At 42.1% G+C, this 24,620-nt stretch overlaps 1 protein-coding gene across 4 annotated transcripts in view; it reads right to left on the minus strand.

Moving 5' to 3' along the window:
• dock4b (dedicator of cytokinesis 4b) overlaps positions 1 to 24,620 on the minus strand; it is an 87,559-nt gene that overhangs the window by 39,310 nt on the left and 23,629 nt on the right. For all 4 annotated transcript variants that reach the window (XM_058078054.2, XM_058078052.2, XM_058078055.2 and 1 more), the window contains exons 2-15: positions 20,740 to 20,823; positions 18,476 to 18,516; positions 18,349 to 18,404; positions 18,182 to 18,278; positions 17,693 to 17,841; positions 16,082 to 16,166; positions 14,194 to 14,345; positions 10,997 to 11,078; positions 10,863 to 10,923; positions 10,653 to 10,785; positions 10,262 to 10,350; positions 6,262 to 6,387; positions 1,882 to 2,006; positions 1,412 to 1,574 (exon numbers count right to left, since the gene is read on the minus strand). In XM_058078054.2, the coding sequence (XP_057934037.2) occupies positions 1,412 to 1,574; positions 1,882 to 2,006; positions 6,262 to 6,387; positions 10,262 to 10,350; positions 10,653 to 10,785; positions 10,863 to 10,923; positions 10,997 to 11,078; positions 14,194 to 14,345; positions 16,082 to 16,166; positions 17,693 to 17,841; positions 18,182 to 18,278; positions 18,349 to 18,404; positions 18,476 to 18,516; positions 20,740 to 20,823 (1,443 nt within the window). The remainder of the gene's footprint in view (positions 1 to 1,411; positions 1,575 to 1,881; positions 2,007 to 6,261; positions 6,388 to 10,261; positions 10,351 to 10,652; positions 10,786 to 10,862; positions 10,924 to 10,996; positions 11,079 to 14,193; positions 14,346 to 16,081; positions 16,167 to 17,692; positions 17,842 to 18,181; positions 18,279 to 18,348; positions 18,405 to 18,475; positions 18,517 to 20,739; positions 20,824 to 24,620) is intronic.

The following is a 24,620-nucleotide window of genomic DNA, read 5'->3' on the forward strand; positions in this document are numbered from 1 at the left end:
GGGTGTCGGAGCGAGCGGTGCCAGGAGGAATAAGGCTGCAGCATCTCCTGCATGCAGCCACGCAAACTTGGCAGCAAACAGAGCACAAATGTAAAGAATCAAAAGTCCTCATTAATGATTCATCTCATTAGCAGGTAGGAATTTAGGATAAACGTGCGGCGACGATGCTGAACTGCTCTTCTCCATTTATAGCTACACCTTTTAAGAATGATTATTGTATGCATTAATGCCTTTGAGAAATAAAATTAAACCCAAATCTAAAAATGAAATAATTAAACCTACATTTATTTTATCTACATATTTACATTGCTTGACCATGAAAACATACTATAGGATTTCAATGACTTAAACAATGCTAACCTTAGCATGCTAACACCTTGCATAATAATGTTTAGCGAGCCCTACCTGCCCGAAGCATGTGTTTATATAAATGCCTACCTCTGAAAATGCTACAAATGTTTCCATATTGTAATTATGTTAGCTAGTCGTGTCTGCTTAAATTCATCATCATGAAAATCACAAAAAATGCTGCTATGCTAATATTATCATGCTAGATATGCTAACATGTATGCATATTACTACGCTAACACCTAACATGATTGTGGTGTTTGTGAAAATGGCTAAAAATGCTACTATGCTAATATTAGCATGCTATAGATATGCTAACATGTATGCATGTTAGTATGCTAACACCTAACATGATAGTGGTGTTTGTGTCTACCCATGAGTCGACCCCTGAAAATGGCTAAAAATGCTACTATACTAATATTATCATGCGAGATATGCTAACATGTATGCATGTTAGTATGCTAACACCTAACATGATTGTGGTGTTTGTGTCTACCCATGAGTCGACCCCTGAAAATGGCTAAAAATGCTACTATACTAATATTATCATGCTAGATATGCTAAGATGTATGCATGTTAGTATGCTAACACCTAACATGATCGTGGTGTTTGTGTCTACCCATGAGTCGACCCATGAAAATGGCTAAATATGCTACTATGCTAATATTAGCATGCTAGAAATGCTAGCATGATAACGTTAGCATGCTAACACTTAACATGATAGTGGTAAGTGTTTGTTTCTACCCATGAAAATAGCAAAAAAGTGTGGTACCAATAGCATGCTTGCAATGTTAGCATGCTACTGTGTTCCGACCATTTTTTGGGGGACTTATATGCACAAAATGCCAAAAATGGTAATGTATAGAATCTATTTTAAAAAATCCTGGATCCAGAGGATGATCCGGGTCACCCCCAAAATGTAATCAGTTCTTCCATATCCCATTTCCAGCAATTCCTGAAAATGTCATCCAAATCCATTCAAACTGTTGAAGTTTGAATTGGGTTTGTGCTATGCTTAGTACATCAAAAATGACACCCTTTTTCGTTGTATGTTGCTGCTTACTGGAGCAATGTCGAAACTCGAAGCGAACGTGCGACCCCCGGAACATGTCGACAGGGATGGGCAGCTTGATCTGCTCTGCCCAGCGAGGACTGTTGTTGTGGTAGAGTACCAAAGAGTGGTACTCGTCCGCACCGGGTTCACCAGAACCGGCTGCCACATGACTCTGGAAGGTACAGAACCAAAAAAATCAAACAAAAAAAAATCAGTTCAATCAGTTTTAATTGTAAACCGTTTTCTGTCCCCTGACATGGAAAAAACCCAGGAGCAAAAGCGCCCGAGATGAGCAACACACTGGAGGTAAAGCTCTGGCTCATCTGGGTCAGACATATTTAAATCTAAAAGAAGACGCATCTCAAATGAGGAGCCATTAAGGGACAAACCGAGTTAACTAAGCACCTAATTGGGAGTGTTCAACAGAGCGTTGTGGGTTAAAAAAAAGTCATAATTGAGTAAATTCCAGGTTTTTATACCTTGAGGATTTGTCCATCAATATCCAGCACGTAGACCGTGATCTCCACATTCCGGGCGACACTTTTCCCACCCTTTTCAAACTCTCCTTTCTCCAATGTGATGTAAAGGTCATTCCTCATCTCTCCTGCACGGTCAAAAACAGGCATCATTGATTATGCATACGAGTGTAGTGTTATTAATGACCGACTGACAGCTTGGGGACATTGTGAGTGAAATGCATCCTGACAAAGGGCGGACAGCATTAGTATTATTTAACTGTACTTAACCACGGATGTCGGCCCTTTTAAAGCCCATTCTAATGAGATCTAAGGCAAAAGTCAGTAAAGTCAAGGATACATGTTTTTATGTTTTATTTCTAAGGTCAGACTGTCTTGATTGGTTAATGGAGACAATCCAACAGGCTAATAAAACCCAGTAATTGCCTAACTGTAACTGTGGATGTATTGGGATTGCTCCTGTCATTGAGGATCTTTGACTAGCACTTTTATATTGTGTCCTCAAATTTGGGAGCATGATTTGGGTGCGTTCAAGGTGTTTATTGCTCAAAATTGTGTCCTCCTACTCCACGCAGGATCTTTTTGCAGCAAGTTCCTAAAAACAGCAGAGTGCTCCTGTCATATTGAGGATCTTTGACTAGCACTTTTTTTTTTGCAGTCGCTTCTTAAAAACAGCACAGTGTTCCTGTCACATAGAAGCTCTTTAACTCGAGTTTGTGCAGAACAATAATCCTGCAACACAGGAGGATATTTGACTACCGTTGCTGCAGTAGGTCCTAAAAACAGCAGAGCAATCATGTCATATACAGGATCTTTGACTAGCACTTTTACAGTGGGTCGTCAAAAACAGCAGAACGCTCCAACTCCACAGAGGATCTTTTTGCAGCAAGTTCCTAAAACAGCAGAGTACTCCTGTCATATTGAGGATCTTTGACTAGCATTTATTCAGGAGGTCCTTAAAAACAACATAGTGCTCCTGTCATATTGAGGATCTTTGACTAGCACTGTTACAGTGTGTCCTCAAAAACAGCAGAATGCGCCTACTCCACAGAGGATCTTTTTGCAGCAAGTTCCTAAAAACAGCAGAGTGCTCCTGTCATATTGAGGATCTTTGACTAGCATTTATTTAGGAGGTCCTTAAAAACAGCAAATTGCTCCTGACTTGCACTTTTACAGTGTGTCCTCAAAAACAACAACGTGCTCCAACTCCATGCAGGATATTTTTGCAGGAAGTTCCTAAAAACAGCAGAGTGCTCCTGTCATATTGAGGATCTTTGACTAGCACTTTTACATTGTGTCCTCAAAAACAGCAGAGTGCTTCAACTCCACGCAGGATCCTTTTGCAGCAAGGTCCTAAAAACAGTACTCCTGTCATATTCAGGATCTCTGACTAGCATTTATACACGTGGTCCTTAAAAACAGCAGAGCATAAACTATCAACATAGATGATGTTTGACTATCATTTTTACAGCAGGTCCATAAAAACAGCAGAGCATTCGCGTCTCAAAGAGGATATTTCACTGAAGTTTTTGCAGTAGGCGCTTAAATAAAGCATAGCAGTCTTGCAACATAGAGGATCTTTGAAAATATTTTTAGTAGTCCTTTCACATAGAGGATCTTTAACTCAAACTTTTGTAAAAGGTCCTTAAAAACAGCAGGACACTTCTGCAACATAGAGGATCTTGGACCCTTATTTTTACAATAGGTGCTTCTGTCATATACAGGATCTTTGCCTCGTGTTTCTGCAGTACGTCCATAAGTAATTGCCTACCGGACAAGGAAGGTTAAAATAATCATATTGAGTATTTACAGCTGAATGTACAGTTTGGAGTCACCTTCCCATCCAATACTAAGCAAAAGTGTCTGGAAAGTTTTGTTTTTGTGTCATTTCATCACCTCGAAGGTCAACATTGATTTCCTATTCTTGCCATCAGTAACCATGGCAACAACAAGCATCCTATAGACCCCCATACTGTACACACACACACACACACACACACACGCACGCACACACTGGAGGACTGTATAGATCCCATTTAGAGCAAAAAAAAAAAAAGGCGTGGTGTTGGGAAAATGATTCAGTCATCTCCAGACGAGAGAAAAAAAGAGAGCGAGACGGCTTCCTTTTGCCCAGGGGCAGACTTCTACGGTCAGAAATGGAGAGAGCGTAAAAAAAAAGGGTTGTAGTCAAGCAGAGACAAAGAGAGCGAACATAAATCTGTGTTAGTGAGACACTGGGGGGACCCACGGTCTGCACTGGCTTTTTATCTGTGTGACCAGACAGTGCACCTCACTTAAAGTCATAGAAAACAAAAGACTGTTTTTTTTTTTTACTTTTTTTATTCAGTGTTCACCACATGGAGAGAGCGTGGAAGCTGTAAGGCCTGAGGGCTCTGCATCATTTGACAGGCAGCTATCGACATATGAATATTTAATCATGTAAGTGTAATTTAGCTCTGATGCGCTGTGTGAGGTTGTTACCAAGGCAACTGCCGTGGATATTAAAAGGCTGGACAACATACAGTACACAGCATGAAAGCCTCGACTGCTGTTTGCCATAAAGGGGATATAATATATCCTTTAGGGAGCTTTATACCTCAGTAGAAGGTGCTGTATTGGGATCGCAATACGCTCTTGTTCTTGTACCATAGCGTTTTTTTGCAACGCATTCGTACTTTTGTCACATAAATGATCTTTGACTAGCGCTCCTGTCACATTAAAGGATCTTCGACAGGTGTTTTGGTAACAGTTTCATGAAACAACTAAGCTCCTGTCATATCAGGGATCATTGACTAGCATTCATGCAGTTGCTCCTTAAAAACAGCTTCCTGTCACATAGAAGCTCTTTAACTCGAGTTTGTGCAGCACAATAATCCTGCAACACAGGAGGATCTTTGACTAGCGTTGCTGCAGTAGGTCCTAAAAAACAGCAGAGCACTCATGTTATATACAGGATCTTTGACTAGCACTTTTACAGTGTGTCCTCAAAAACAGCAGAGTGCTCCTGCTCCATAGAGGATCTTTTTGCAGCAAGTTCCTAAAAGCAGCAGAGTACTCCTGTCATATTGAGGATCTTTGACTAGCATTTATTGAGGAGGTCCTTAAAAACAGCAGAGTGCTCCTGTCATTGAGGATCTTTGACTAGCACTTCTACAGTGGGCCCTCAAAAAACAGCAGAGTGCACCTACTCCACAGAGGATTTTTTTGCAGCAAGTTCCTAAAAGCAGCAGAGTACTCCTGTCATATTGAGGATCTTTGACTAGCATTTATTCAGGAGGTCCTTAAAAACAGCAGAGTGCTCCTGTCATACTGAGGATCTTTGACTAGAACTTTTACAGTGTGTCCTCAAAAACAGCAGAGTGCTCCTGCTCCACATGGGATATTTTTGCAGCAAGTTCTTAAAAACAGCAGAGTACTCCTGTCGTATTGAGGATCTTTGACTAGCATTTATTCAGAAGGTCCTTAAAAACAGCAGAGTGCTCCTGTCATTGAGGATCTTTGACTAGCACTTTTACATTGTGTCCTCAAATACAGCAGAGTGCTCCTACTCCACGCAAGATTTTTTTGCAGCACGTTCCTAAAAACAGTACTCCTGTCATATTCATTTATTCATCTCATCATATTCATCTCTGACTAGCATTTAGCATTTATACAGGAGGTCCTTAAAAACAGCAGAGCATAGACAACATAGACATCTTTGACCCTCATTCTTACAGCAGGTCCATAAAAACAGCAGAGCACTCGTGTCTCAAAGAGGATATTTCACTGAAGTTTTTGCAGTAGGTGCTTTAAAAAAGCATAGTGGTCTTGCAGCCCAGAGGATCTTTGAAAATATTTTTAGTAGTCCTTTCACATAGAGGATCTTTAACTCGAACTTTTGGAGGAGGTCCTTAAAAACAGTAGAACACTTCTGCAACATAAAGGATCTTAGACCCTTATTTTTACAATAGGTGCTCCTGCCATATAGAGGATCTTTGCCTCGTGTTTCTGCAGTACGTCCATAAAACTGGCAGAGTGCTGCTGATATATAGCATTGACATTACCGACAAAATAAGAATAAAAGTACAGGATTTTTCTGAAACTGTATTAAACAGCGCTGCTCCATATACTGCAGTGTCCCTTTTGCACGTGATTCATGGGATTACAGTGATTTTATTTCGGATTTGTACTATTTTTACAAAATGGTAACTTTCAAACTGCCATTCATACCTAAAGTCATGTGGTAAGTCGCTTTAAGTGGATGCAATGTTAAAAAGAAGCAGACATCCAGAAGGGAAAGTGATTACCCACAGTAGCCTTTTCCTAACCACACATGACATAGTGTAATGCTTGACCCGCACCACATGATTAATGTGCTCGTTTAAGAGCCTTGTGGTATCCCACCTGGCATGATGACATCAGAGAAGCCCAGCTTCCTGGTGATGGACACGCCACGAGTGAACAGAACCATGTACTCTCGCCTCAGCTGATCGATGTCGCCGTGGAGGAGCTGGAGAGCCACTGCTAGTCCTAAACATGAGCAGAAATATAAGCAGGTATCAGTTGTAAGTCACATGACCAGCAGGTTGAGTTGAATGATAAGGATGTATCATTATATGGTGCCTTGAAGAATGTAAACCTGGTTTCTAAATGCAAACAGAGGTATAGAAGGTTTGGATGTTATTTCACGCCCTGCAGAAGGAGATACCAAGACACTATGGAGTGATATCATGGTACTAGAAGATGATACTACTGCCTTGCATGCCTCTATTGAGGAGGTTAAAAACCTGACAGAGGAAAATACAGCGCTATGCAATGACATCAACGTACCACAGGACGATACCAAGGTACCAGAAGATGATACTACTGCCTTGCACACTAAAACCTGGTTAAAAGGAAAATACAGCGCTATGCAATGACATTAAGGTACTACAAGATGATACTACTGCCTTGCACGCCTCTATCGAGGAGTTTAAAAACCAGATGGAGGAAAATACAGTACTATGCAATGACATCAAGGTACAACAGGATGATATCAAGGTACTAGATGATACTACTGCCTTGCACACCTCTATTGAGGAGGTTAAAAACCTGACGAAGGAAAATACAACGCTATGCAATGACATCAAGGTACTACAGGATGATATCAAGGTACTAGAAGATGATACTACTCCCTTGCGTGCCTCTATTGAGGAGGTTAAAAACCCAATGGAGGAAAATACAGCGCTATGCAATGACATCAAGGTACTACGAGATGATATCAAGGTACTAGAAGATGATACTACTGCCTTGCACACCTCTATTGAGGAGGTTAAAAACCAGATGGAGGAAATTACAGCGCTATGCAATGACATCAAGGTACTACAGGATGATACCAAGGTACTACAAGATGATACTACTCAAATCTTCACCTTTATGCCTTCCCACATAGTATCAGAATTTGGGACCAAATATAAGGTGAAATAAAAATACGGTATAGTAGTCTATCTGCGCAACGCGGAGCATGATGGTGCAAAATCCTACACCAAACTGCTTTAAAAGGCTGGCAAAACATACTGCCTTCATGGCAAAATACAGTAATTCTACTAATATGCAGTACACGGTCATGCTTTTATTTGTTGCATTAAGAAACACCACATAATTAGACAATTCACCATGTCCCAAAAGGAGCAGAAAGTACCAGAGCTTATTTGTCTCTAAAAGCCACTGCGGGGAAACAATTAGGCAAGCTTCATTGCTATTCAGTTTGTTTTATGTAGATGCAGAGGACAAAAAAAAAGCATCCTCAACCTCCTGGCCTCAGCCCACCCTGCCTGCCTCCTCTCACAAACAAGTCCAAAACAAAACCGCTGAGCTGCCGTAGGACCGCCTGCTTGTGCCTACGCTCACACGGAGGTGAGGGCTGAATTAACTACCTGCATGGCCTGACTCATGCAGTATGGAGCTTGCACAAACACCCTTATGAAACCTCTTTCCATAGTTTCTCCTTTCCTCCTCACCTTTAGACAGCTTTTGTCTAGTTTAGGCTGCTAATAAGAGATTTCTGTTGCACTGCCAGGTCTCTAGAAAGCAACACAAAGATGATTCACACAACACAAGCCCCAACAACACTTATCTCACACCATTGAACCCTTTTTAATCGTTTCCCTGACACTAAGTGTTATAAATCGAGGCTCTTCAATTATGCAGGAAGTTCTACAGCAACTGCAAGGACCTTTAGTGAGGATGGGAGGAATTTGGGTAGCAATTAGGATTTTTTTCAGAAAATGCATCAAGATGCTGAAATGCCAATTCAAGTTGGGGAAAAATATTGTTTTTGAGAAGTTGACATTTTTGGTCATTAGGACCGCATTCTGTTTTTTCCCCACATTTTCACACTGTAGAAAAATAACAATGCATAAAAAGCAAAGTTGCTGCCAATTACCTTACCTATCTAAGAGCCTAGTAAAAATAATAAGCAGTAATGTATTTTTATAATTATTATTTTTTTATTACTTAAAAATATAAACTTATGCCAACTTTAAAGTTATTAAAAGCTCTAAATTAATATTAGTATAATATATATATATATATATATATATATATATATATATATATATATATATATATATATATATATATATATATATATATATATATATATATACACTGACACTATGTCACTGACAGAGTTGAAGAGTGATTATTTTAAAGTGGAAAATATCCACTCTTTATAGTAGTTTGTGGGAAGCTGACATTTTTGGTCAAAAATACTTAAAAACTCCCATAATATGATTCATACTCCGTATGAAGAAATATAAGATTGAAACAATATATTCCTATATCATATAATTACAGCTGTTTTTGGGAAGCTGACATTTTTGGTCATTCTGGCCTCGAGTGTGTTTTATTTCCCCTCATTTTGGTACTGTAGAAAAATAAAATGTATGAAAAACAATATTGCTCCCAGTCAGTGACCCATCTGAGTGCCTAGTAAGAAATAACTGTAGGACAAATGAGGCTATTCCATGGAATATTGGGTACTATGAAAAATTATAACATAACCCAGGCGGCTGTGAGCAACAGATTTCGTATTTTTTGTGAATTCTTTTCAGGCTATTTTTGAACAAGCACCCATTCAAGTTGATTTTCAACATGTGAGCAGACCAAGTGTATGGCAACAGCTTTTGTGCCAAATAACAGAAAAATATGATTTATGGTCCAGTGTCTGATAAGGATGCAGGAAGGTGGTCTGCTGCATTCTTCTTGATATTTTATTAGACTGCTATTACAAAGGCAGTGGCAGTGGAAGCGCCGTCATGCCGTATCGGTCCTACAGCTCAGATAACACACAACAGTGTGACATTGAGCATAATTGCAGCATCCATCCAATGCGTTGGAGGGATGGCCTGTGATAAATTACCATTCTGGATGTCGTGCGAAGTAATTATTGGTCCCCCGGGGGACGCTGGAAAAGAGACGCTGACTAAGTAAGATTCGGTGTCAAAATTGTCTAGCGTGAGGACAAATGTCCTTGTCTTTGAGGCTCAGTCACCGTGTGTTCTCGTTGGAAAGTGCACACCGATGTTTGAAAGCAGCGAAACAATGCTTTCATATTTCACACTTTTTTTTTTCTTTCTTCTTGACGTCTACGGCCGACCTGTTGCTACGGGAAACTGCTGATGCTGTTGTTCGGCGTGGTGATGCGTGTGCGTCTATTTATATAAATGCTGCCTTTTTGCAATTGCTGTAGGCTTCCTGTAGAGACGACCATGTGAGGCTCATTTTAATTGCTGCCCCCACCCCCCCCCCAAAAAAAGAAGAACTCAATGCCCACAAAGTGTGGTGACTCAGGCCGGACCGGACATGGTACCAGACTGATGATGATGCAACACGGCTCCAGCACTGCCAGACTTCAAACAAGTCCGACCACTTATTAGTAGTGGTGCTTTACAAAGAGATCTTTCAGTGTCTATTTCAATAAAACAAAATTTGAAAGTATATTTATGGAAAAGCGGCTGCACGGTGGACTAGTGATTAGCATGTTGACCACACAGTCAGGAGATCTGGGTTTCAATCAATCTCCGCTTGAGCATCTCCCATTCAAAAAACTTGCATTTTATGTTAACTTGGTATGAATATGAGTGTGAATGGTTGTTTGTCTATATGTGCCCTGTGATTGGCTGGCCACCAGTCCTGGGTATACCCCACCTCTCGCATAACGACAGCTGGGATAGGCTCCCGCATTCCACCACGGCCTTAGTGAGAACGAGTGGCATAGAAAACGCATGGATGGATATTTGGAAAAGTCATTATATGTATCTTTCAGGACCTTTACTATGTTATGCCTCTTAAAAAGCAAAGTCAAACACATTTAAATCTGATTTTCTTTTTCTTTTTGTACAAATTTTACTTCAAAACTTACCTGTGTTGGATCCAGACAGGTTGTACCTCGAATTGGCCTTTTTGATGATGTTCTCGTGGATTTGGTACCACTCACTTTCTGTGTTACATCTAAAACAATACAGAGGGAAACCAAATTAAATTTTCTCTTGTGTTTTTGTGTGCAGTTTGGTTATTATAATACCTAAAAAACAAAGTAATACAACAGAAAATTAATGCAATTAAATACATAAAATGCACAAGTTAAGATAACACACACAATAATTAAAAATAAGCAATAAAATCATATAAAAATATGTATTTATTGTGATTATGCATGACTTATAATAGCTATTCCCCTGATTGCTGTGTTGGCGCCTGCACTAGTCATATCAGCTAAACAGACAACTGTCGCCCCGTTTCCATGCGCTTACGCGTAAACCTTGAGCAGGTGGTCATCCTTGGAATCGGCCGTGAGCAGATCGGCGATGCTTACGATGGCGCAGCCAAACGGCCGGCGGTATTGAACGCTACACTGGTTCTTCTTCTCTCCGGCGCCCATTCTGCCTGCAAACGAACAACAACACATTCTAACCTATGATGCTTCGCTTAAGGAAGCCAATGTTAAAAATAGCGAGGCCTACCTATTCTTATCATGTGCACAACAATGTAGACATCTTTCCGTAGGTCGCTGCTTCCCAGATCCTGGATTGTTACAAGATGTGAGCAACACTTTTGGTAGTAGATTAGGATTTTTAGGGTTTTTGGCAGTACTCACCACAAATAGCGTGCACTGTCTTTCCGTCTTCTCTGGTGACTTGGGCAAGCCGCTCTTATTCAGCCGGACAAAGAACCTTTCACTGCACAAATTCAAAGAAAGAAAAAAGAAATTACGGCTGCACGGCGGATGAGTGGTCAGCACGCAGGCCTCACAGCTAAGAGACCCGGGTTCAATTCCACCCTCGGCCATCTCTGTGTGGAGTTTGCAAGCATCTCCGGGTTCCAAAAACATCTTAGCTTCATTGGCGACAACAAATTATCCATAGGTAAGAATGTGAGTGTGACTGGTTGTTTGTCTATATGTGCCCTGTGATTGGCTGGCGAAGACAGCTGGGATATAAATTGTAGCTGTATATAAATTTACTTATTATTTATTCGTCATTTCCAAATGCCCACAAAGCATGCTAGGTAGTCCACCAGCAACAATGATATGAACTATTAACAATAAATCATTTGATATCAAGAGTATATTAACTCGGGCTACACGGCGGGGAGTGGTTAGCACACGGGCCTCACAGCGAGGAGACCCGAGTTCGATTCCACCCTCGGCCATCTCTGTGTGGAGTTTGCATGTTCTCCCCGTGCATGCGTGGGTTTTCTCCGGGTACTCTGGTTTCCTCCCACATTCCAAAAACATGCTAGGTTAATTGGTGACTCCCAATTGTCCATAGGTATGAATGTGAGTGTGAATGGTTGTTTGTCTATATGTGCCCTGTGATTGGCTGGCCACCAGTCCAGGGTGTACAAACACCTCTCGAAAGAAATTACACAAAGAGAGCACAAAGGAATGCTCGTCGTAAAGTTATAAAGTGGTATTTTGTGGGTTGAACCCGCGGCACGGTGCCCTCAAACGACCACAAATTGAAGTCCATGTCGGGCAAAAGCGGAAAGGACGACCACTGCCCCCTCTACTCAAAAAACAAAAAGAGCCGGCAGAGGCATCCAGCTGGGCCTCTCTCGCTCTCTCTTATCCCAGCTCGGCTAATCCAGTTAGGTGACTTTCACAGTCGGCCCGATAAGCAGACAGAAAACCTTGTAATGCACCAGCGCCTGACAATGAGCCAAGTTGCTGACACGGCTATAGCAGTCCGAGCCACTCGCACAAGGACACACAAAGCACCCTTAAAACTTTTGAATGTGTGTACTTTAACAGCGACGATGGCCCCGAACGGCCCAAGTCAGATTAGCTTTGTCTGAACTGTCCAATCAAAAAGCAACACGTGAGGGAATGTTCACATGTGGATCCATGATGCTCTGTGTGACTTTCCACACCATTTATTCCACCATATGGATTCCTGTGCATCAGACACCGCGCCGTGCTTAGCATGGTTTCCCCCACCTTAATTAGTGCCTTATTGTCGCAACCACCGATTACCAGCGACTCGTACACACACACACACATGCAAATATGTCCTCTCCCAGTCCTTTGCCAGCCCCTCCCTCACAGCTTGTTGATCTACTCCTCCCCCAGTGGGACTTTATCTCGCTCTATCACCGCTCGTATTAACACAATATGAATGGCTCCGTTCCCTCCCCTCTGGGCCCCCTAGAGCACTCGCCGGCCCCTCTCATGTTATTGATAATTGCATTTACGGGGGCTAGTGGGGTGGGGGCACTTGTCCTGTTGGCTGTCGAAGAAAATGCTACCTAAAAGTTATACAGTCGTGGTTATGTTAGCACAACACATCACTGTGTTCATTATCCCTCAGACACAAAAAGGAGCAGCCGTGGTGCAAAAGGGGGTCTTCTGGTGCTGGCATGGCACCGAGACAAACAACGGGTTGGACCCCCATCTGGTCCATGACACACAGAAAGCACCCACACCGGATTCAAGCGGCGCCGTGGCTCCCGGCCAGACGGGCCGAGATGTGTAAATGTGCTTGTCTGTTTACTTGCAAGGCCAGACAGTGCGAGAGACAACGCTGGCGCGGTGCCATCTTTTTTTCCTCGAAGACAAGCAATGCAGTGGCCATGCACACACACAAGAAGCCCGTTTTTTTTTTTTGAGGGGGGGGGTGCATCCCAGCTGAATGCATCAAGTATGAGGATAGTTATTTACCGTGTCAAACACAGAAAGTAAACAAACTATTAGTAATGGTAAAAGTAATTGTGTACATGTAAACATAACTTGCAATGTTAAAGTGGAAATACAATATCATAAAGTTGGTATGTCCACTCCTAAATCTCGTTCTTTGTCTCTCACCTCCTGACCAATCGCGACAAAGTAGGTGAGATCCGGGGATGTAAAAGGATTTTGGTTCTATTATGTCTTATTATGTAGACAAACAACCATTCACACTCACATTCATACCTATGGACAATTTGGAGTCGCCAATTAACCTAGCATGTTTTTGGAATGTGGGAGGAAACCGGAGTACCCGGAGAAAACCCACGCATGCACGGGGAGAACATGCAATTTCCACACAGAGATGGCCGAGGGTGGAATTGAATCCTGGTCTCCTAGCTGTGAGGTCTGAGCGCTAACCACTCAACCGCCGTGCAGCCCGATATTAATAGTCCATAACAAGATAACAAAATATACGTATAAATAGCAGTATGGCCCCCAAAATGGATGGATAGTGGTTGCACGTTTCTGGGCTCTTATTATTAATGTCTTATTATGACATGTCTTATTATTAAGATGAACATGAAGGTTTACTATCCATGATAGTATCTTTAGCGATAATAAAGGCCTGGTCATTTAGCGTCATGCTTTCTATGATGAAATCACAGATTACTTTAGCCCTCAGGTCGTTCCTGGAAAGCTATTTTGCAACTTTCAAACCCAGCAGCGATAGGAACAAGCCCCAGGAGTCGTACTCATGCTGGCATTTAAGTTGGCTGATGAGGTTTGATGTTTTCTCCCCTAATTCAGCCGAATGTCCTCCTCAGAAGTCCCACACAACGGATATCAATATTATTGGATGGATTTCCGAGTTCAATTACCATAGTAACTTCAGAACTGTAAGGGTCCTTCATTTGAAATGAGAAAGAAAAGTGCTCTAAAATCCACTTCAAAGAGCATTGAAGGAGTCTTATCATTAAAGCATTCACTCTCCTGGAGTGCTAACATGACAGAAGAGAAAAAACTAGAGATAATGACAGTGGTTGGAAGATAAAATGCTTTTAGCGCTGGAAGTAGCGCTGGATGCTGCCCACCAAGTGCATAAAGATGTGCGCAATTCAAGTCCTTACCTAAGTGGCCGGTTCTCCCGCCCGTCATATATTTGGAAGAAGACCTCCAGCTCCTCCCCCAGATTGGCGCTCATCAAGCTCTTAACGTGGACAAATAAGTGATGGGTGCTGGCCGGCGTTGGCGTCTCCTTCTTGCGATGCCGATGCTCCATCTGCGTTTATGATGGACGGGAAAATGAAAAGAAATATATGATTTGTACTTGGCGCTAATTAGGGGTGTGAAAAGTGTGCCCTGGGGGCCACATGTTGTGCAAGACCAGCAAAAAAAATTGAAAAATAATAATAATAATCATAGTAATAATAATAATAGTTGTATTATTATGAGAAAATTGTAGTAGCATAAAATGGAAATATTAAAGAAAGTCATAATATTCATTCATTCATTTCTACCGCTTTTTCCTATGAGAAATAATGTCATTTTAGTAGCACAGAGTTGAAATAATCAAAGAAAATAAACAATAAAAAAAATTAAGATGTGATTTTTGAAAAAAAAGGTGAGGGAAGTTAATAATAATAATAATAATAATAATAATAATAATAATAATAATAATAATAATAATAATAATAATAATAATAATATAATAATAATAATAATAATAATAATAATAATAATAATCATCAAAGAAAAAACAATAAAAAAATTAAGATGTGATTTTTGAAAAAAATAGGGGAGGGAAGTTAATAATAATAATAATAATAATAATAATAGTTGTATTATTATGAGGAAATTGTAGTAGCATAAAATGGAAATCTTAAAGAAAGTCATAATATGAGAAATAATGTCATTTTAGCAGCACACACTTGAAATAATCAAAGAAAATATAAAATTTTAAAAAATTAAGTTGTGATTTAAAAAAAATAGGGCAGGGAAATTAATAATAATAATAACAATAACAATAATAAAAATATTCCAACAACATTTACAAAAATTATGCAGAAAATTTGGAAATTAATAGCTTTAATAGAAAAAAATAGAAAAAAAAATGATTACAAAATTGTACAAAATCAAAAAGAGACTATATATGAATATTATCACAATTGACTGACTATACTGTAAGTAAATTGCAAAAAGCTTTCTGAAAGGTTTAAATGGTCAAGCCAAGGCCTTCTGAATGGCTAATGCTACCTTCCCTTCTTCCCACATCACTCCTGCAGGGGATGTTTATGCCTCACTTGTCACCTGAGGTCACAGAGGACGTCTGCATCCATCTGTTCATGCGGGATATGTCACTCCCAAGACATGTGTGTTTTAGCATCCTCCTTCTCGGGTTGTGTGAGTAATCTCAAATCATTCCTGGTAACAAAAACAGCCCACGATAACACCCCCGCGAGTCCTTTCCAGCACACGTGATGCTCATCTCTGTTTAATTAATCCACTCCACACTGGCGCAGTGGCGCAGTCCAGCGCAGAGACGGTGCCGTCGACAACAAAGATCTCGCTGACAACACAGGCGTCCTTCTGGGATTGTTGTGGGCGACCATTGTGTGTGCATTTATTCTGGGGGAGAATGCACCCCCGTTTCCTTATCTTGTAAAAGTGCTCATTGTGTAATACCGTTGTATGGAGGTAAGCTTTTGTTTGGACAATAACAAAAAAAAGAAACAGATGGATTAAGTGCTTCAATTACTCCAACTCGTGTGTGTTTTCCTTACACTGTATCACAGTGGAGATGTGGTTGCTATGGTAACGGCACATCTGAAGATGTGAAGGAGAAGAAGCAGGGGAGCACTATCGAAATCCACTCTGGCTTTGACTCAACCTTTGACCCCCTCTCCATAGCTACGTAATCCAGTCTAGGGACTGACTACATGCAACATATGGGGATCCACTCTCTAGACACCAGCACGGGGACCAATATCATCCATGGAGAACAGAAGCAATGCTCACCAGTCTGTAGAGCTCCGTCACGCTGATTTCATCCGGGTCCACCATGCTGAACTCCTGTCTAGGGACCAGATCCAAACCCAGTTGTCTGCGGATAAAAAGATATTATACATTACATACAAACTATTGAGTGGGAACACCACTATTATTGTTAGTAGTAGCAGTACAGGGGTGTCTAACATGGAACCCGGGGACAATTTGCGGTCCACAGCTTGGTCTTATTGGCTAGTGACACATTGTGGAAGTAAAATTAAACATAAAAACATAAAAAATGGAGGAAATACAAAAAAAAATGAAATATTTCGAGAGTAGAAATAAAAAAACACCCATTTATATTTGCCCCAAGGTATGCTGGGTAGCTTGCAATTTTGCCATGTTTGTGCATTTCACCTGATTGCAAAATATGTTGATGAGGTTGTCGGAGAAGTAAACATGGAGGAGTTAACATACTCATTCATTCATTTTCTACCAGTTATCCTCAAGAGGGTCGCAGGGAGTGCTGGAGCCTATCCCAGCTATCTTCAGGCGAGACTGATGGCCAGCCAATCACAGGGCACATATAGACAAACAACCATTCACACTCACATTCATACCTATGGACAATTTGGAGTCACCAATTAACCTAGCATGTTTTTGGAATGTGGGAGGAAACCGGAGTACCCGGAGAAAACCCATGCATGCACGGGGAGAACATGCAAACTCCACACAGAGATGGCCGAGGGTGAAATTGAACTTGGGTCTCCTCACTTTGAGGCCTGTGTGCTAACCACTCCCCGCCGTGCAGCCTGAGTTAATATACTCTTGATATCAAATGATTTATTGTTCATAGTTCATATCATTGTTGCTGGTGGACTACCTAGCATGCCTTGCGGGCATTTGGAAATGACGAATAAATAATAAATACATTTATATACTGCTACAATTTATATCGCAGCTGTCTTTGGGCGAGAGGCGGGGTACACCCTGGACTGGTGGCCAGCCAATCACAGGGCACATAAAGACAAACAACCATTCACACTCACATTCATACCTGTGGACAATTTGGAGTCGCTAATTAACCTAGCATGTTTTTGGAATGTGGGAGGAAACCGGAGTAAATCCACGCATGCACGGGGAGAACTCCACACAGAGATGGCCGAGGGTGGAATTGAACCCTGGTCTCCTAGCTGTGAGGTCTGCACGCTAACCACTCGACCGCCATGCAGCCCAATATTAATAGTCCATAACAAAATAACAAAATATACGTATAAATAGCAGTATGGCCCCCAAAATGGATGTATAGTGGTTGCACGTTTCTGGCCTCTAGCGCCACCTGTTGTGTTCGAATCCGCTTAGCCTGCAAAACCAGGTTTCCATTCAAGCTGGACATTTATTTTAAAAACGCCAGCGCACGTGCGTACAAGCCTAAATTTACTTTTACTGCTTTATTTTCCTCGCTTGGCTGTTTTTCTGCACCCTGTTTCCACCCTAACCACACAATCTATCCTCAGATGTCGTCTTCCCAGAAAGAAACAGAAGACGTGTCACTAAGTAGACTCAAGGGTCCAAAGGGAGAGACAGAAGTTGGATTATTTATTCCGAATCTCGCAGCCCTGACAGGAGTTTTCTACTTACTCGTTGCCCCAGTCCAATCGGGCTGTGATGTGCTGTTTGACGTCCCTCATGCGGTCGTGTGTGAGGTGGCCCACCAGCACCTGCCTCCTCAGGTCCAAAATTTCATTCATCACGTGCCAAAGCCGGTGGAACAAATCCCCTTCGTTCTTCTGCGGGATGAGAGGCGAGAAATCGTATTACTTCAAGCCAGATCGTGGGAAAAAAAATCTGGCCTTAATATAAAACATTTCATCTTCTCATGCCTGAATCCCAGTCTAGAGCCACTTTGTGCAAATTAGCCTCAGTGTCCTGCTGCGTTTTAGCCACAAATGCATGCGCTTTGATGTGTAAGTATTCATCAGCTCACTTTAATCAGCGCCCCAGATAACTTAATGGGTCACAAACACAATCAATCCCGCTAATAAATGTGTGGGAAATGGCTTTTTGGTGATTGCATTTAACACGGTCACACACAAGCTCCGTTGTGGGACTCCTCAAGCAAATACTTACCACATAGAGCCGCTTCCACATGGCCCCCCAGTCCCGCAGGGTGGACGTCATCTCGGTGATGACCGTGTCCTCCACGGGGATGACCGTCTCAAATTGCCTGGAAGGAGACAAACCTTGACTAAGACGTGGACATGTGCGCAAAAGCAAGCCAGCAAAACATGACGTACCCTTTATTCTTGACATGGGCATTCTTCAGGTGGATGTAACTGGATGGGAAGATACCCTGTGGAGCACCCAAATAACATAGGCTCTATCAATCAGTCATTACTCCCAGCAGTTCAATGTTGCACCTACCTTGACATTTGGGTTTTTCAGAATGAATCCGCGGTACCAGCCTGCAGGGACAAACTTACTTAATTACCTTTATAGACGGTCGACACCAGGAAAAACATAAAAAGGTGAGGTCTGTGCTCTGGAGTTCTCATTTTGGAATGTTCCACTTTATAGCTTGGCCACAAGACGTGTAAGAAATCATTCTTGGAGGCCTTCTCATGGTAGCGTAGCCATACACTGATGAAGGTCATTACAGATTTTCATCTTTGATAATCATTTGAAAGAAAAAAGGTTCAAATATTCATATATATATATATATATGTATGTGTACTATATGTAGATTGGGTCTAGAAGAACGAGACGACAGTTGCTTGAATTACGACTATGTTACACACTTCTGCACTCTGTGTGTATGCTAGTGGACCCGCCTCCACCCACAGAGATGAAGAGGCTGTACGACAAAAGGATGCAAAAGGGTTGTTCTATAAAATAAACGCGCCAAGGTGGTGAAACCAAGTTTTTACTTTCAGGATTTTTTTTAAAACATGACAAGATTAATTAATTAATTAGTTTAGTTAAAGTGGACCTATTATGCTTTTTCTTCTTTTCTGACCTATAAATGTAGTTAGAATGTTCTATTCTCATGTTAAACCATGCCAAAGTTTCAGTTTATGAGGTTTGCACATTTGGGAGTGAGCCCTGAAAGAAGTTTGGGATGGCTGAAAACGCTCCGTTTCAAAAGGCGTGGTAAAACTGCCCTTTTGTGATGTCACAGAGGAGTGGACTTCCTTCTTTTTTTCTCCACTGTAAAGCGTCTTTGAGGACTCTGAAAAGCGCTATACAAATAAAATGTATTATTATGATTATTATTATGGCTGCACGACGGTCGAGTGGTTAGCGTGCAGACCTCACAGCTTTGAAACCCGAGTTCAATTCCACGCTCGGCTATCTCTGTGTGGAGTTTGCATGTTCTCCCCGTGCATGCGTGCGTTTTCTCCGGGTACTCCGGTTTCCTCCCACATTCCAAAAACATGCTAGGTTAATTGGCGACTCCAAATTGTCCATAGGTATGAATGTGAGTGTGAATGGTTGTTTGTCTATATGTGCCCTGTGATTGGCTGGCCACTAGTCCAGGGTATTTTCTACCGCTTATCCTCACAAGGGTCACGGGGGTGCTGGAGCCTATCCTAGCTGTCTTCGGGGGAGAGGACACCCTGGACTGGTGGCCAGCCAATCACAGGGCACATATAGACAAACAACCATTCACACTCACATTCATACCTATGGACAATTTGGAGTCGCTAATTAACCTAGCATGTTTTTGGAATGTGGGAGGAAACTGGAGTCCACACAGAGATGGCCGAGGGTGGAATTGAACTCGGGTCTCCTACCTGTCATATGTTTTTTTGTTGTGCTTTTTTTTCAAAATAATGTTAAAATCTCTTCTCGTCTCGTAAACCAGATCTCGTGTATCCTCTCGTCTTGTGACTCCCCTATTGTCGAGTGTATTCATATTTCTGCTTGACACGGGACGGCAACACGTCTGTAAGAGGCAGCTGACACGTGTTTATTTGCTGTCAAATGCTCCGTTTCTCTGCAGGCGGATTCAAACACAAACCGCATAAGGAGTGACGTGGCGTTGTCAGCACAGACACTCCGCACTCGCTTTGAAGTGTCATCCACGTGAGGCAGAAACATTAGCGCGTCTGGGCTGCTGTCGCTCAGCATCCTCGCTGCTCTCGCTCCTCCTTCCTGGGCCGAAGCATCCCTGCTGGCGGGGCTATTGCTGACTTCCTGCCAGGTGTGTTGCTGCAATATCACATCCAGGTCTAGTGTGTGTGCGAGCGAGCAGGAAGTTAAGTGTGCAGAACAAAAGCGATGAACGCCAAATTTGAATAACACGTGGAGGAGAAAAGCAGACTCGGCGTGGGCTGCATGGCTGGAAAAACAGTCAGCTTGAGATTTTTCCGTCAGTGCTCATTTTGTCCTTTCTTCAGCGAGGTCTTTGTTATCATGTTGTCTTAAATGTAACACTGCAGCACTTCATTGGAGGACATTTCATGTACGGATGGGGGGGGGGGGGGGGGTCAGGCACGTGCCGCTACTCAAGCAGAACCAATTATTTTTCCTCCCTGCTTTGGTTCTCACATCACCCCCATTGAGAGACACTGCATACGTGGCAACACGCTATATGGACGTTGCACATACAGGAAGTGAAAATAGTCTTGCGGCTATAAAAGCGTCCACTCTTCTGGGAACATTTCTACGAGATAAATTCTACCTACCTTCACATTTCTCCAAGATCTGCACCGTGTCGCCGATTTCCAGCGGGAGGCCATGCTGGACGGTACCTCGGAAACTGGCCAGCACTGTAAAAAAAAAAAATATATATATATATATATATATATGTTTGAAATGCTTCATTGAAAAAAGGCTTCAATATGAGCATAAGTGGAAATCATTGGGTGCCATAGAAACAATAAGCGGTAATGGGATGTAAATCTGCACAGAAGAGGTCATTATCATGCATTTATGGAGGCTAAAATGCGGTCAAGATTAATGTACAGCATGGAAGGACACTCCATGCAGATGAGGAAATGCATAATTTATTTGGAGATTAATAGCACGGTTATGTTGGCAGTGAGCCACCAAAATTTATTAAGATTAATCCCACTATAAATATATATTTGTGGGACAAAACATTATTATATATATATTTTTAAAGTTACTATATTACCTTCTGGGCTGCTTTATTTGTTTTTGTTTTACCGGTGATGAATGGTGCTTCTTCATATTCTACATACACATTTTAAAGCAAACACGCGGCACAGCGATCATTGCACACACTGTCTAAAGTCTTAGCACGGGTGTTCTGCAGCTCCGTGCATACAAACGAGCCATTCAAGTCGATCGTGTAAATACAACGTTAGTGGGAAAATTGAGGCCAGTTCACCTGAACACACCCTCCAAACAAAGTTGAGCTGTGCTACATGTTGCATTATTTATAGTCATGTCTACTTATAGATTGACACCAGGGTAATGAAATGATGTTTAAAGTATAGTTTCCATGTGTTATTTACTTAAAGTGGCAATTAACACATGTATAAACTACAAATGAATGATTGTAGATAACCACAGTGTATCCCAAAGGACATGCTGTACTTGTATTTTTGAATTACACTGAATATCTGATGTCAAGCAGTCACTACTTCATCAAAATTGAAGCAAAGAGCTGCATTTCCTTGTAATAAAACAACAACGAGACACTCACTTTTCTGTGTCTTTTTCTATGCAATCTTCCCATAGCTCCTTGTTATCCCCAAAACACCCCGAGGGATTTGTCACCCGTGCACATCTAACTTTGTAATCCTTCAAAGAACGAGCACTCAAAAAGCACACAGAGCGGCAAATACATTTACTCTGACGAAAAGTGTGCCTGATGCATGAATTAAGCAGGAGAAGTTAATTATTCAGCCGCGAGTCTGTTACATGTCAATCCACAAGGCTGCTTGCACGTCCTTAAATGTCTGCTCTCGTCTATTTCTGCAGGTCCAAGTCCCCCAGTAAGGTGGAATCACGCACTAAATTGAAAAATGCACACTGAAGGGACGAGCTGATTAAATTAAACCACACAGGGCGCTGCTGTTTTTGACCGCCACTGTAAAAAAAAGATGCGCACACAGACAAAGCTAAGACCAAAAAAAATAAAGTGGGGGGGGGGGGGGGTCTCAGCAAGTGAAGGAATCCAAGCTGACAAAAAGCATCGTCAAAAACGGGACTTGAGATGCAGAAGCTGATGAGTCACAAGTGATGCAGAGATGGTGGTCTGACATGGATGCGCCGTGTCACAGGGTCCTTGCAAGGTTAATGTGTCAGCGCTCATCTCCGTCACGATGGTATGGCGCTGTCACTTTGGCAGCTCACGTCAAGGTTGCCATGGGGGGATATGGTGCATTCCAAAATACAGGTACAGGAAGTGGACAGCACATTTCTATGCAGACCCTCCAGGATTTTTTTGATGTTGTTATTGTGCTAAGTCACACAAATTGAACAAGGGCTGGCCCTTTAAGGCTGGCCCTTTATGGCTGGCCCTTTAAGCTGGCCCCTTAAGGCTGGCCCTTTAAGGCTGGCCCTTTAACCCTGGCCGTTTAACCCTGGCCGTTTAGGCTGGTTCTTTAAGGCTGGCCCTTTAGGCTGGCCCTTTAAGGCTGGCCCTTTAAGGCTGGAGCTTTAAGGCTGGAGCTTTAAGGCTGGCCCTTTAAGGCTGGCCCTTTAAGCTGCCCCCTTAAGGCTGGCCCTTTAAGGCTGGCCCTTTAAAGCTGGCCCTTTAAAGCTGGCCGTTTAAGGCTGGCCCTTTAAGCTGGCCCTTTAAGGCTGGCCCTTTAAGGCTGGCCCTTTAAGACTGGCCCTTTAACCCTGGCCCTTTAAGGCTGGCCCTTTAAGGCTGGCCCATTAAGGCTGGCCCATTAAGGCTGGCCCTTTAAGGATGGCCCTTTAAGGATTGCCCTTTAAGGCTGGCCCATAAGGCTGGCCCTTTAAGGCTGGCCCTTTAAGGTTGGCCCTTTAAGGCTGGCCCTTTAAGGATGTCCCTTTAAGGCTGGCGCTTTAAGGCTGGCCCTTTAAGGCTGGCGCTTTATTTGCACATTTTGGCCAATTATTGTTGTTTTCAGCAATCAAATGTGCCCCCGCACAGCCGACTTGCGTCCACCTCTTCCTTTACGTTGAATAAACCTCAAAGCAACAACCTTTTGAAAAAGAGGGACTGATTATGGGCTACATGCTATCGACTGTTCTAGATTAGCACACTAATCTAGGTGCCAGCTGGTTAGGTATACATGCTAGGTGTCAAAATGTGCAGCAACACCTGAAGTGTTAGCAGTGAGCGCGCCAAACACGTTGCGGTGGAGTCTGAATATAAATAATATTCCTGTTGCTCCTGCTGGAGACCGCAAATTCTACATTGGATATTTGCATACATGCTTTTTTTTTTTTTTTTTTAAATCGGACAGCATTGTAAATTTGCACCAAGACCGGACAGCAATTTTAAATATTTAATAAATGAAGTCTTATTATAAAAAAGGCTCATATAAAATCCCTTCCTGTATCCAAATCCCACTTGTATTCTCCCGCTGCAGTGTTGCATGCTCTCAGTTGAGCAGAGGAAGCGGAGGCCTCCTTTCCCAAATGCGTCTAACAGGTGTTCTCCACTTCCACTGGCAGTCGAGGCTTGTCAAACCACATTAAGTTTGGTGTGCTCTCTCAGTGCATCTAAGCTCCTTAGAAGAACAAACACAGTCGGGGGGTGGGGGGGGGCTTCCAGTAAAAAAGCGCAACAGCAGCGCTCCTCCTTCAAATAAGCAAAAGAGCTCCTTCAAAGCTTTCCATTGATCCAAGCACGTATACGATGATCTCCTCATAAAAGCTTGTTATTGTGTTGCTGCAACTCTATTTTACGGGGCGGATTAGAGACAATTCACCATTAAAGTGCAATCAAAAAGACGACGATCCAGATTCCTATTAACGCACATTTTAACCTCATTAGCGTTCTTTTCCCAGACTGATCTGACAATGATTCACATGCATAATCCACTCCCACGTGTTCATTATACAGCATTTATATCATTAATATGCTAATTTGTTTGCTCCGCAACTGGTGGCGCTCCCCTGGCCTGCATTGCTGCCAAATGCACGCTTCATGAATATTTAGGATCTGGTGTGAACATTATGAAATAAATAAGCACTAATCAGGTGATGTTAATGATAAAAAGTTATGCTGTTATGTTATGCTAAAGTACAGTACATGTATGCTAAGCGATGCTACTTTACGCTACGCTATGTTGTGTGATCAGTAATCGGACGATAGCAATGATAGCCACTGTGATAATTCATTGTGTTACGTTACACTATGTTACAATGCTATGTTACATTACACAACATTACTGCGTTGTGTCACGCGACGTCACCTTATGTTACGTTACACTACATTGCAACGCTAGGTTATGTGAATCCGTAATCCGATGACAGTAATGATAAAGTTATGTTACACTATGATAATTCATTGTGTTACGTTCTGCTAAGTTACAAGGCTATGTTACATTACAACAATGATCAAAAGTTATGCTACACTAGTTATGCTAACACTCATTGTGTTACATTACACTATCTT

The sequence above is a fragment of the Doryrhamphus excisus genome, linkage group LG2 (assembly GCF_037039965.1).
Source record: "Doryrhamphus excisus strain RoL-2023G ecotype Guam linkage group LG2, RoL_Dexc_Guam_v1.1, whole genome shotgun sequence".
NCBI classification, from domain to species: Eukaryota; Metazoa; Chordata; class Actinopteri; order Syngnathiformes; family Syngnathidae; genus Doryrhamphus; species Doryrhamphus excisus.